Here is a 13,981-nt window from a genome sequence, read left to right on the forward strand (position 1 = left end):
GCCTCCGCTCCCACCTGACCCCTCCGCACTGGCCTGCCTGTGTCCCCTCCTCCTGTTTCTGACCCTCCGACCCCAGCCAAGGCCAGGGAAACTCGATGCTCCTGACACCGGGATCAGATGCTGTCTGCCAGAGTCACCTTTCATTCCCAGTTCCTTGGGGCCACTGGGTGGGGCAGGGGGTTGGAGAAGACGTCCTCTGGCAGGGATGGGCACACAGGTCTGGCTGAGGGCATGTGCCAGGAGCATGCTCTGAGCAGGGAGGGGCACAGCATCGTGGGCTCTCTGGGTCAGGGTGGCTGAAGGGCCCAAAGCGCCTCCCAGACCAGCCTGATCTCACTGCGATCTCTGCTCCTCACTGCCCTTCTCTCCTCCGGGTTCCACCTCTGGCCTTTCCTCAGGGAGGGACCCTGCACCTGGAGTGGTTCACTCCTTTGCCTGACCAAGCCCTATTTTCGCTCAGGAGCAGACTTAACTGCTCAGATGCCTTCTCTGGCCCCCTGATGACTCCTGCTCCCTACAACATCAGGCTCCTGGTACCCTTCTTCAAACCCACAACATAAGAGCTCTTTGTGTAATGTAGCCTCTGTCTGTCCCACTCAGCTGTGAGTCCCCCGAGAACAGGGATGGGTCTGGCTTGTTCACAGCTCTATCCTCAGGGCCTGGCGCACTGCAAGTGCCAAGGAGATGTCAGTTCCCTCCGCCTCTCTACTTTCGATGTCTCAATTATGCCCTAATCCTCTTTGGCCTCAGTCTCCGAATCTGGGAAATGGGATGTAGCCTGAGGTGTTCAGAGGAAGAGACAGATCCTAGTAGTGGAGAATGCTCTGTCCCCCATGGCAGGGTCTGGGGCTGACCAAGAGAAGGGCTCTCAGAGGCCAGAGACTGGCACAAGGTCTGTGCTGGGACCAGAATGCAGAGACAGGGGATTGGTAGGAGGCAGGGGGCCTGAGCAAAAGGCTTCCCAGGTGGCTCAAGGGTAAAGAATCTGCCTGCCAATACAGGAGCCGTAGGAGATGCCAGTTCAATCCCCAGGTTGGGAAGATGCCCTGGAGAAGGAAATGGCAACCCACTCCAGTATTCTTGCCTGGGAAATCCCACAGACAGAGGAGCCTGGCGGGCTACAGTCAGTCCACGGGGTTGCAAAGAGTTAGACACAACTCAGTGACTGACCAGCCACTCAGTGAGCCTGAGCTGGGGTAGGCTGAGTCAGCAGAGGAAACCAAAATCCTATCCCCCAGGCTGCCCTTTGGGCTCTGGGCAGAGGCTCACTCACTAGGCTCCCTGCCCCACCTGCATCCTTGCCCCTCCTCCCAGCTGGTACCTATGCCCACGCAGGAACAGAATGGGCATGTTCTCTGGGCCAGACCTGACCTGAGTGCTTCACGGGCATGATGTCAACACTCGCCACAGTCCCGTGATGGAGGTGCTATTATTATCCCCATTTTACAGATGAGGAAAGAGCAGCTGGGCAGGGTTTAAAAAACATGCCCAAGTTTGCCCAGCGTGTAAATACCAGAGCTAAGCTGAAACCCAGGTCTGATTCCAGAGCCTGAGTGCTCAGTCCCTCTGCCACACTCCTGCTGGCCCTGGCCTCCCCAGGGGGGCAAACAGGAGGGAAGATGGGCAGTGCCCGATAGTCAGCACGCCTCGGCCTCAGAGTGAGTGAGGCCAGGGGTGCCAGAGCCTGGAAGCCTGTCCCAGGACACCTGACTCGGTGCTGGATGGGTATAGTGGGGAGGGGGCACACAGCTGGGGGCAGACGAAGGGAAACCTGGGGCCCCAGACATCTGCTCACAAAGTGCTGGGGTGTCCGGGGGCCCACGCACACTCCACTGTCTGCGCTCACCACCGAGATGATCTCATCTACGCTCACGAGTTGACATCCCATCTTTTCCAAATTTATATTTCCAGCCCGCCTTCCCTCTGAGCTTCCGACTTGCATCACCACACTGCCCACCTGACATCGCAGATTCAACGAGTTCAAAACCAAACTCCCGATCTTACCCCCTGACCCCCAGCCTGCTCCTCCCAGACTCCAACGCCCACCGGGGTCAGAGGTGCTAAAGTCATCCTGGATTCTTCTTTCCTCACTTTCTACATCCCATCCCCCAGCAGGTTTTGTGGGACTGTCCTCCAAAATACATCCTGAACCCCACTGTTCTCCCCCTCTCTGCCAACACCCTGGTCCAGCCCCACTTTGTCCAGCGCAGCAGCCTCCGGACCTGTTTCCTGTCACCCTTCCCAAGTCACACACCTGCTGGAAGCAGCTCAAGTCATTCCACTACTTAAGAGCTTCTGATAAGAATGAAAACAAACGTCGTTCGTCAGCTTAATCTGAGGCCCCTGCCTATCTCTCCCATGTTGTGTTCACCTTGCCCAGCAAACACCAGCCACCGCGCTTCCTTTCTGTTCTTCAAAGATACCAAATTCGTTACTGTCCCAGGGCCTTTGCATGTGCTGTTCCCTCAGCCTAGAATGCTTCTCCCCAAATAGTCACATGACTTCTTATCCCTCAGTTCTCATCTCAGATGCCACGGATTCCTAGACACCCTCTCTGACCTCCCTGTGGAAAGTGGCCCTTTTCACTCCCAGCATTGACTATGGCCCCCAGTTTTCTTCTTCACGTACATCTGCTGGATGGCTGAACAAATCAACCTCAGCCTTCCTTTCTGTAAAAGGGAGACAAAGAAAAAGCATAGATCCAGAGCAGCCCTGCCAGGGTCCTGGGCAGCTGCCTGGGCCACCACCACAGCAGAGATTACAACAGGGCCCTCTTGGGTGCCCGGAAGCCTGGAGCAGCCTCTGCTTCCTCTGATATATTTTCCACTTCCTCCCCATGGGGGGTTGACTCCCGGGAAACCCCAGGAGGCAGAGCGGCTGTTACCATGCACATGGGTCTGGGGACCCAGCCCAAGGTGGAGAGGTGGGGATCCATGGCGAGGCAGACTGTGGGGACCCCAGTGAACCTGTTTCCCACTCCAGTCCTGGCCTCCTCACTAGCTTTCATGAGAATCAACTAATGCATCTCTGTGCACGCCACTGTACGCCAGGCCTCTACTCTGCCCCAGACCTGCGCCTGGACACCCTATGTATCCTCCCGCGAAACTGCAGTCAAAGGCTATTGGATTGTGGAGGGCAGCGAGAGGGTCCAAGCCTCTGGGGGCAGAGTCTGAATCTCACTCGATCCCTCGACAAGCTGCCAGTTGCGGAAGTCAGCTGTGGCCAGGCTGGCCTGCTGTGCGGTCCACCCCCGGCACCTCTCTCGGCTGGATGGTGGACTCCGAGATGGCAGCAGCTAGGTCTCCTGGCCCACACAGGCCCCAAACCTAACTGAACATTGATACCTCCCTTCCATGAGTCTATAAAAGGGGGCTTTTATACTTGTGAACTTGCTGGAGCCCCACACCCATGTCTCAGGAAGGCAGGGCGGCAGCTGGCATTGGGCCCATTCCTCAGATGGGGAAAGTGGGGGTCCATACACTTGGGTGTTCCTGTGTTCAGTGCTGAGCTGGACTCTTAGAGGTGGTGTGGGCCCCAGATTGGAGCCTGACGGGCACGGTCCTTCTTGGCCCTGTGACCTTGGACAGGGCCTCTAACCTCAGCGTCTGCTTCCTCCCCTGCAGGGTGGTCATCACAGTACCCGCCTCACGGGGCTCTTGTGATCCATCCCATATAGCCTGGCAGGGGGCACAGGGGAAGGGCCTGGCAGACAGTGGCTGAGGTCAGCTGCTCCCTTGTGCCCCCTGCCCAGAACATGCAGCAGGCACAGAGCATGCATGAGCAGAGGGGGGAGAGGCAGGCCTGTGGTTTGTACCCTGAAAAGTACAGGATGTCCACGACTGTCATCTAAAGCATGAGGGCCTCAGGGGCTGTATTGCCTCCAGGGTCCTCCCAGCCCCCTCGCGGTGACTGTTGAGCCATAGGGACACGGACCATCTCTGTGTCTCTTGTCTGTGTCTCTGCAGCTCTGGGGGAAGGTGGGGTCACATGAGCAGGAAAGGGGTTCTCTGGAAGCCCTTCCCCGGGAGACAGATGGCGTCCCCCCTGCTGATCAGATGGGCCCGGCTGCCCCCACAGTGGCTCTCCCGCGTCCCACAGATACATCGATCTGTGCAGTATCCTTTTCTCTCACCCCTGAGGCTGACACTGGGCCTTCCCAGGTCATTTGAGGGGCGGGGATGACCGTCCAGTCTAATCGCCCATATTAGAGATGGGGAAACTGAGGCTCAGAGAGGGCAGTGACTCGCTGGAGTTTTCACAGCAGAACCTGGTTTGGGACCCAGGATGTCTCAGCCCAGAACTGCCATCCCTGGGATGAGGGGAGGAGAAAGCCCTCTCTGCCTGCCTCCCTCTCTGGCACGGGTCATCCGCCTCTTTACCCATGAAGGTCATTGGAGGAAAGCTAGGGTTTCTGAAGGAGGGTAGGAAGGCAGATGACAGAATGGGGAGGTCAGCGTCAATTCTCTTGCCTCCTCCCTCAGTCTGCCCAGCACGCTCCCTCCGCCTCCAGCTCCCCGGGAAGAGCGCCGGCCTCTCTCTCCTTCTCAGCCCCGGGAAAGCCCATCTCTGTCTCCCCTTCTTGGGGAGAGCCTGGGGGGTGGTCACGACCCTGCCTGCCTCCCTAAACCCAGGGCTCTTTGTCTTGGTGGTTGCCCCTGACTCCTTGCCACCTGGCCCTCCCGGCGCCTTGTGGGATCCGAGGCAGGAGGGGGATTAGGTCGTGCAAATGGCTCCCCCCACCCCTCCCCGCCAGCCCGCCTCCCTCCCTGTCTTAGTCATCTCTGTCCTCCACCGCCTTCTCCCTCCATTCCAATCCCTCTGCCAGGCCAAGGGGGGGACGACACTGACAGGCGCCCCCCCCAACCCAGGGGCGGCGGCAGGGCAAGGGGCCGGCGGCTTGGGGAAGGCTCAGAGGCGCTGGCTCCCCCCACCCCCTCTTCCTCATCCTGCAGTCGCGCCTCCCCCCTCTTCCGCGCTGCGCACGGATGGCGGCCGGAGCCGCAGAGGTGTGTGTGACGGGGGAGACTGTATCTGGTCCCCGATGCTCAAGGGTCTATGTCCTCTCCCAGGGGCGACGGGAGGGGTGACCCCCCACCGCAGTCCAGGAATCCCCATGAGAGGAGGGGGAGCTGTCCATAGAGCCTGAGGGCATGGGCCCAGGGGTGCTGCCCGCTTCAAGAGACCCCCTCAGAACCGAGGGGAGTCATGTAGGCCCCTCGGTACCCATGGGGGGGGGTAGGGGTGGGGGAACAGCCCTTTGCCCGAGTCTGCTGTCTTCCTAAAGGATGGAGCGGAGGAGGGGGGCGTGAGCCCTCGGCCGCAGGCTTGACGTCTGCGGCCCAGCGGGGATGAGGAGGGTGGAGGGCGCTGCGCCCCCGAAGGGCTCTCGTCGCGGGGGAGGGCCGCCTCCTCCTTCTGGCTGGAGGTGGGGGCGGGGGGGTGGCGCGCTGTCCGCCGTGCAGCGCCAGGGGCTACGAGGTCCCGGCGCCGTCGGGGCCGGGTCCCGAGACCCGGAGGACCCGGGCGCGGGGAGTCCGCGTCCCAGGGGCGCGCCACTTCCTACCTGCCTACGAAATTCTCGAGCACCGAGCTCTTGCCGGCGCTCTGGCCGCCCACCACGGCGATCTGCGGCAGGTCGAGGTCCGCGTTCTGGCCGATGGCGGAGAAGGCATCCTGCAGCCGGTTGACCAGCGGGATGAGATCCTCCATGCCACGGTTGCCCATGGCTGCGGCTGGCCCAGCAGGCTGCGATCCGGCCGCCGCTTCGGCTCCCGGCTTCGGCTCCGCGGATGCAGCGGCGCGCTCCGACGCTTTTCTGCGCCGCGGGTCCCCCCGCCCCTCGGGGATCGGAGCGCCGCGCTGCGCCGGGATGCCGCGAGGGGGCGCCCGCTGCGCCGCGGGTCGGCAGCTGTGCGCAGGCGCCGCCCGTAGCACTATGGGGACTGTAGTTTTCAACTTCTGCGGCTTTTGGGGACGCTTGAGCCGTGTCTGGGGGAGGCACAGATGCTGCACCGCACGTTATCTTTCCAGGAAACGGGCAAAGTCTCCTAGGTACTAGGTGCCCTTAGTACCAGACCCCTTGGAGAGTAGTCGTGGCTGCCTCACTCCCTCTTACAGATGGGGAAACTGAGGCTTGGAGGCACGGCCTCCTTCCAAGGTCATAGTCTTCTGACCTTCAGTTTCACTTGGCTTCACTGCCTTCTACTTTGGGTTGTAACACTAATTTTATTTCCGGCATTTCCCTTCCCGCCTTTGGGCCTCAATCTCCCTGTTTCTAGAAGGAAAAGATATAGAGCATTAATTTAACAAATATTTACTGAATACGTACTGTAAGCCATACCCTGTTCTAGGCGCTGGAGATATAGCAATAAACAAGACAGACCAGGTCTCTACCCTCATAGATCTTACAGTGGAGACAGACAGTAAATGAATAAACAGATAAATGAAACAGTACAAGTGAAGATAGTGTACACTAATAGTGATGCGAGAAATCAGCACAGCATATGAAGAGTTCTCTTTAGCCTGGCAGGTTGGGAGGGTTCTCTGTGGAGGTGACAGTTGAGAAGAGACCTGAATGGTGAGAAGCAGCTGCTGCTGCTGCTGCTAAGTCGCTTCAGTTGTGTCCAACTCTGTGCGACCCCATAGGTGGCAGCCCACCAGGCTCCGCTCTCCCTGGGATTCTCCAGGCAAGGACACTGGAGTGGGTTGCCATTTCCTTCTCTAATGCATGAAAGTGAAAAGTGAAAGTGAAGTCGCTCAGTCGTGTCTGACTCTTCGAGACCCCATGGACTGCAGCCTACCAGGCTCCTCTGTCCATGGGATTTTCCAGGCAAGAGTACTAGAGTGGGTTGCCATTGCCTTCTCCGAGGAGCAGCTAGCCAGGCCAAATGAACAGCAGGTACAAAGGCTCTGACACTTGGAAGGGCCTTCTTGGGACAGTTGGAACGTCTTGTCCTGGTAAGTGAAGTGTTCTCCCCAAACCATCAGGGTGGTGGTAAAACAGTAGGGCTCGAATCCACGACTCTTGAAACCCTATCCTATTTATTTTTTTCACATAGAAAGACCGGGGGGCCCCAAGCCAAGTTTTCCACCTCTGCATTTAAGGAACCTAACTGGGACTCCCCACAAGGAGACTAGGGAAGAGAACAGAGAACAGAGAGAGAACCCTGGAGAACAGAGGAGCCTAGAGAGCTACAGTCCATGAGGTTGCAAAGAGTTGGACATGACTTAGAGATTAGCAACAACAACAGTCCTGTTCTACTGGGGATCAGTAGGTCACCATCTGTGAAGACAGTGGGGGCCACTGCTGGGAGATCAGTAGTCTGTAAATTGGAGGCTGTGGTTCATTCACTCATTTAATACATATTTATTAAACCAGGAACTCTGCTAGACCTCAGAGATAAAGCAGGGAGCAAAATGGATGAAGCCTTTACCTTCATGTGGCTTATAGTCTAGTAGAAAAAGAAGGACAAAGTACAAAGGAGCCCATAAATGTGACTGTCAAATAGTCATGAGTACTTTGGAAGACAAGAAAGCTGGAGAAGTTGGAGGTGGGGGCTGTGTTGCTGTTTTGCATACAGTGGCTGGAGGAGGATTCTGGTAAGGTGAAAATCTGAGCAGACCTGAAGGAAGTACAGGAGTAACGCATGTGGACCTCTGGGGAACATCTGGGCAGAGAGGAATAAGCGGATTGCATTCCAAGAGCCTGACCTGGGTCTTAGATGAGCTGTGTGATCCAGGTTCCTCCATATCTTTGAGCCTCAGTGATCTAATCTGGGTAATGGGGATAATGATAGACTGGAATGCCTGTGAAGGGCATGGGCCCGGCCTGAGGCTCAGACGACCCTTATTAAACCACTGCTTTGAGGATGCTGATGATCACAACCTTCCAGAGAACTGGATGTGGATGTGGAACTGCACATCCTGTGTGGCTGCTCCCAGCCAGCCCGTTGTTATGCTCCAGAACCAGAGAGGGCAGAGATGAAGCCTGGATTGGTGCCATTCATTTATTTAGAGGGTGCCAGTTACAGTCATCCTAGAGGGGTGCCATTGTGGCTGGTTTGTTTTTCCTAATTACAGTAGCAAAACGTATTGTAAGAATCAGACTTTACACAGTATTTGAAAACTTCTGGTCATCCTCCCACCCAGAGATAACCACTATTTAGAGTTTATTCTCTGGTTTATCCCATGTATATTCATTTTGTTTCATTTTGTTTTTTACAGAAATGGGATCATACTATAAATCCTGTCTTGCTGAATCACCCATGCCAGACGAGCAGCCTGGGTATCACCCTGAGTTGGTCAGAAATACACAATCTCATGCTTCACTCATGCTGGATCACAACCTGCATTTAACAAGAATCAAGTGCCCGGAGATTCCTGTGCACATCAGAGCTGGAAGAAGCTCTAATATATTTTATTATATGCAACTTGTTTTTTTAGCAACAGTAAGTCTTTGAGGTCTCAGTGTAAGAACAGATTGGTCAAAAAAAAAAAAAAAAAAAGAACAGGTTGGTCAAGTGCCTTGTCCACAGCTGCATAATTTCCCACTGTTTAGTAGTGCTTTGGTTTTGTTCTCGGGTTCAGTAAAAATGATTGTGCCGGGCTTGAAGAATGGATGGATAAAATGCCACTTGGGGGTGTGTGTGTGGAGAAGGGTTGATGTTCTGGGCAGAGGAATCAGCATAAGCAAAGGTATGGAATCAGAAAGGAAATGAACCTGATAGCTACACTGGCCTCATTCCCATGGGGCTTCCCAGGTGGCTCAGTGGTAAGGAAACCTCCTGCCAGTGCAGAAGATGCAGGAGACCCGGCTTCAATCCCTGGGTCAGGAAGATCCCCTGGAGGAGGAAATGGCGACCCACTCCAGGATTCTTGCCTGGGAAATCCCATGGACAGAGGAACCTGGCAGAGCTACAGTCCATGAGGTCAGAAAGAGTCGGACATGACTGAGCGACTGAGCGCACGCGCGCGCACACACACACACACACACACACACACACACTCATTCCCACAGGGCTTGGTGAGGACCAAAGGAGGGATGCTGCAGATGGTTCTCCCAGGTGCAGAGAAGCTGGGAGTCCCGAAGGCCAATGAGTTAAATCAGAGTCTTAGAAATGGCTTTGACCCTCTATTTTGAGCACTAACGAGGGAGAATTCTCTCTGGAGCCCTTGAAGCTGTAACCACCACCTGTACTGGCAGATCAGCAACAGGAACACTCATTGGGCATTTCTCCCTGGGCCAGATTACTGTGCTGAAAGAGTCAACCTTCAGGAGGGGGGAGGAGTTCCTATTAGTTCTCCTTGACAGATGAAGCGACTGAGGCGCAAAGAGGGATGTGGCTGAGGGCACAAAGCCAGAAAATGATGGAGTGAAGATGTGAGTGGAGCTTGGTGCAACTCTGGGCTTCCTTGTTTATAGCCTATACTGCACCAGCTGTTGTAATCTGCATGCTTCTAATGCACATGAAATGAAATGCTAGTCTCTTCTGATGGGGCTTTTGTTGGGCATGCAGCAGGTGCTCAATAAATGCTGACTGTACTGAATTTCTCAATGGCTTTATTATGCACCACTTGAGCCAAGCCATTATATTTAGTCGTGAAGTCTGCTCAGAGTCTGGCCCTTTGGATTCATTCATTCTTCAACAGGCTTTTTTTTGTTGTTTGTTTACTTATATATTTGGCTGTGCCAGGTCTCAGCGGTGGCACATGGGGTCTTCAATCTTCATTGCAGGTGTGATCTTTTTTTTCAGTTGCTGCATTCAGGATCTTTAGTTGTGCCATGTGGGATCTAGTTCCCTGACCAGGGATCAAGGCTGGGCCCCCTGCATTGGGAGCTTGGAGTCTTAGCCACTGGACCACCAGGGAAGTCCCTCTTCAACAGGTATTGATCGGGTACTTCATGCCAGACCTCAAGCAAGACATAAGGGGATGAAGAGGTTAACAAGATGCAGAAGTTGAACCCTCCTAGAATGTGGATCACAGGGGAGAGAAAGACAAGAAAGCAGTCCAGGTGGATGAAGGCAAGACACCTGGCTGTGTCAGGCAAGGTCACTGCTGAAGCCGTCTGGGCCAGGCTGGGGCTCCACATAGTGCCTTTCTCCGTGTGGCTGGGGGCTGGGCACCAAGATTTCCCAGGGGCTTTGGGGCACCAGTGGTCCAGGCATCTGTGCTTGCACTGCCTCATCTTACAATGAGGAGCTCCCCATAAGTCTGGAACAAGGCACATACTCTTGTATACTGAGGATCAAGGGTACAGTTCTGTTGCTAGACTGCCTGGTGTTCAAATCCCACCCCAACCACTATCTAACCCAGTGACCTTGGACAAGTCATTTCACCTGCCTGGCCCTCAGTTTCTGCATCTACAAAAAGGGGATAAGACTATTAACTACCTCATAGGGTTATATGAGGAGGATTCAATGATGTAATAATTCAGAGAAAATATGAGAACAGTGCCTGAAACAGTGAATAATTAGAGCTATGATTAGTGTGATTATAATCATCATTACCACAGTACTGTCTAAAGAAACTTCAACCTCATGAAGGTAGCAAAAGATGTCACCTTTCTTTTTTAAAATTTATTTTATTCATTTAGCAGTGCCAGGCCTTAGTTGTGGTATGAGAGATCTTTAGTTGCGGCATATGAACTCTGAATTGCAGCATGTGGGATCTAGTTCCCTGAGCAGGGATCGAACCTGGGCTCCCTGCTTTGGAAATGTGGAGTCTTAGCCACTTGGCCAACAGGGAAGTCTGGGCTGTCACCTCTTGGTGGGAAGGTTAAAGGATTGTAGACACGACAGGATTTGTCCAGGAGAGACAAAGCTAGGTCTGGAGGCATGGATTGGGGGCCAACTCTATCCCTGGATGGCTCAGCTTGTGAGAATCTCAGGCCCCAGTGAGCCCTAGATTGTCCAATTATTCCCCATGTGGACAGAGAGCTTTGAGGGTATATCTGACAATCAAGAAAGGCCTCTTGGGCTTCCCTGGTGGCTCAGGGGTAAAGAATCCACCTGCCAGGGCAGGAGACATTGGTTCGATCCCTGATCTGGGAAGATGCCACATGCTGCAGAGCAGCTAAGCCAGTGCACTCAACTATTGAGCCTGCGCTCTAGAGCCTGGGAGCCACAACTGCTGAGCCCACACACCCTAGAATGTGTGCTCTACAAAAAGAGAAGTCACTGCAGTGAGAAGCCCGAGCATCATGAGAGAGGAGCCCCGGCTTGCTGCAACTGCAGGAAAGCCTGCACAGAAACAAAGACTCAGAATAGCCAAAAATAAATAAAAATTCAAAAAAGGAGTTAAAAAAAAAGAAAGGCCTCCTGAGAAGGTGATGTTTGAATGGAGCAGCAAAGACTGGACAGGAATCAGCCTGGTGATAAGTGACAGGAGAGGGGAGATTGTGAGGGAGATTTGGTTCCTTTGGGGACAGAAGGTTGCCACTGTGGCTGAAGCTGGTAAGTGGGGGGTGGGGGCTGGGCGAGCTGTTACACACAAGTCAGTCCTGTCCAGCAGAGATGGCCACACTCAGATCCCAAGTTGGGAGGGGTCCTGCCCCAGGTCACTCTGAATGGTAGGCTGCCCACCCTGCCACTCCCTGCCTCTGTTCTCTGCTCCCCTCTGCTCACTTAGTAGTAGGTAAAGGCACAAGTGGATGAAAGCTTCTTGCCTGAAGAGTCCCATGGATAGAGGAGCCTGGCAGGCTGGAGTCCATGGGCTGACAAGAGTCAGAGGCGACTTAGCGACTACACCACCACCATCATAATCACACTATATGTTATCATCATGAGAAGAGACAGATTCCTGAAGCATGGCGCCACCCGAGTATAAGTCTATTTCATGGTGAAGGTGCACCTCAACGTGGAGGGAAGAGTGAGGCCTCCAGCTGATGCTACATCCTCAGACCTCATGCAGAGATGAGGCCTCTCCCTCTGAACATACTTCACTGGGGGGCTTTGCTTGCAAGGGGTTGGTTTAAAGGAATTAACACGAGGGACTTCTCTGGCAGTACAGTGGTTAAGAATTGGTGCTTCCGCTAGAGCGGGTCTGGGAACTTAGATCCCACATGCCCTGAGGTTCAGCGGATTAAAAAAAAAAAGCAATTAACATGAGTCTAGCCCCAAACAGTGTCCTCAGAGCATTCTCTGATCTCCAGGGAGGCAGCACAAGGTCACATACCTTCCAAAAAATGTCCGCATCCTCCTCATGAAAAAGTCATCCAAACGGATCATAGCAAATTATTTTTAAAAAGGAAGGTGAATCTCCGCCCCCATGGACCCACTACACACATTTATTCTTTCCAAAAACTGGGATCCTGATGTGTATGCAGATTTGAAACCTGCTGAGTTCACTTCATACCATATCATGTTTAAATATCCTTTGAAGACATAATTTCTGAAGGCTGTGTGCTATTCCTTAAGAGGCTGCTGCTGCTGCTAAGTCATTTCAGTCGTGGCAGACACCATGATTTATTTAGCTATTCTCCAAAGTTGATTATTTCCCCGACCACTATTATAGATGTTTCTGTGCACATGCTGGCTTTTAAAAAGACTTGTTTCTGATTACTTGCTTGGGCTAGATTCCTACAAGTGGCGTTACCAGGTCAAGGAGCAGAACACATTCAAGAGTCTTGATAGAGAATTTGCAGATTACTTTCCAGAAAGATGAACCAACACAAGAAACCAGTGCTGGCATCCCTATTTTCACCAACATGAGCATTAGTTTCAGGTTTATACATATATTTTTTAAACTGGGGTATTGGAGAAGACTCTTAAGAGTCCATTGGACAGCAAGGAGATCCAACCAGTCCATCCTAAAGGAAATCAGTCCTGAATATTAATTGGAAGGACTGATGCTGAAGCTGAAGCGCCAATCCTTTGGCCACCTGATGCGAAGAACTGACTCATTTGAAAAGACCCTGAAGCTGGAGAAGATTGAAGGCAGGAGAAGGGGACAATAGAGGATGAGATGGTTGGATGGCATCACCGACTCAATGGACATGATTCTGAGTAAACTCTAGGAGTTGGTGATGGACAGGGAAGCCTGGCATACTGCAGACCACGGGGTCGCAAAGAGTCAGACAGGACTGAGCAACTGAACTGAACCATATATATTTTCTTACTTTGGCAATTTGCTAAGCTCGCCCTGTGCAAGATGCCAGTGCGAAACATTATGTAATATCATACAGAGACACACACACCCCGGGAGGGGCACTCATTTTACAGACGAAGAAGCAGGCTTAGAGAGGACTCCCGCGTCTGCCAGGGTCCCCCAGCCAGGAGGCAGAGGAGCCCCAATTCAATCCCGGCTAGCGCCGAGATCTGCTTGGTTGGAAGCCCGGGGGATCTCGAGCCGTGTCCGAATCTGGGCGGATGTGATGCTGTCACACCCTTCGCTGTCGCTTCCTGCCCTTCAGGTGTAAAACCAGGCTCTGCTTCAAAGTCAGAAGCGCCTGGGCCGCCCTTCCACCCGTAGGCGGGACATCTCCTTTAGTCCCACCCACGTCCAGCCCCGTTGACGCCTAAATCCAGACACCTGTGCTGCCGCCCCAGGGGCCGTAGTAGCGCAGGTCCTTAGCTTTAGGGCAGCGCTGACCACGTGATTGCGGTGCCTGGTTGCCCCTCCGGTCTCCGCTGGGCCAACCTCGGGCCTGCAGTCTCTTGCCTCACCGCGTGCGCCGCCGCGGCACACTGTCGGCGCCGGATACAAAGCGAGCGAGTTGCCTAGGGCTGTTACAGCCGCGGTCGGCTTTGCATTAAAGAGAAAAGGGATCGCTCTCGAGTAACCGCACACTGTGACCCAGTGTGGGGACCGAGGAGCGAGGCAGCGGGACACCGGACAGAGACGAAATTAAAGGGTCCTTGAGAGTAGGACGATGAGCGCCGTTTTTTAAATCTTTGAACTCTGCCCTCCTCCCCGGCTCCGCGGCCAAACCCGAGGAAAAAAAAAAAAAAAAAACACTTTCAAATCGAGTCCCCACCCGCAT

At 54.0% G+C, this 13,981-nt stretch overlaps 1 protein-coding gene and 1 long non-coding RNA gene across 14 annotated transcripts in view; one reads left to right on the forward strand and one right to left on the reverse strand.

The window, feature by feature from the left end:
* Positions 1–5,860, reverse strand: part of DNM1 (dynamin 1) — a 43,648-nt gene extending 37,788 nt beyond the window's left edge. For all 13 annotated transcript variants that reach the window (XR_011255099.1, XR_011255098.1, XR_011255100.1 and 10 more), the window contains exon 1: positions 5,564–5,860. Coding sequence is in view for 10 of the 13 variants with exons in the window: in XM_069580090.1 (XP_069436191.1) it covers positions 5,564–5,724 (161 nt within the window). In the remaining 3 variants the exon portion in view is untranslated. The remainder of the gene's footprint in view (positions 1–5,563) is intronic.
* On the forward strand, positions 4,957–8,433 carry LOC138435429 (uncharacterized). The gene is made up of 2 exons (XR_011255101.1): positions 4,957–5,006; positions 8,224–8,433. It is a non-coding gene; the product is annotated as an uncharacterized lncRNA (long non-coding RNA).
* Positions 8,434–13,981: the final 5,548 nt, after the last annotated feature.

The sequence above is a fragment of the Ovis canadensis genome, chromosome 3, assembly GCF_042477335.2.
Source record: "Ovis canadensis isolate MfBH-ARS-UI-01 breed Bighorn chromosome 3, ARS-UI_OviCan_v2, whole genome shotgun sequence".
Taxonomy (NCBI): Eukaryota; Metazoa; Chordata; class Mammalia; order Artiodactyla; family Bovidae; genus Ovis; species Ovis canadensis.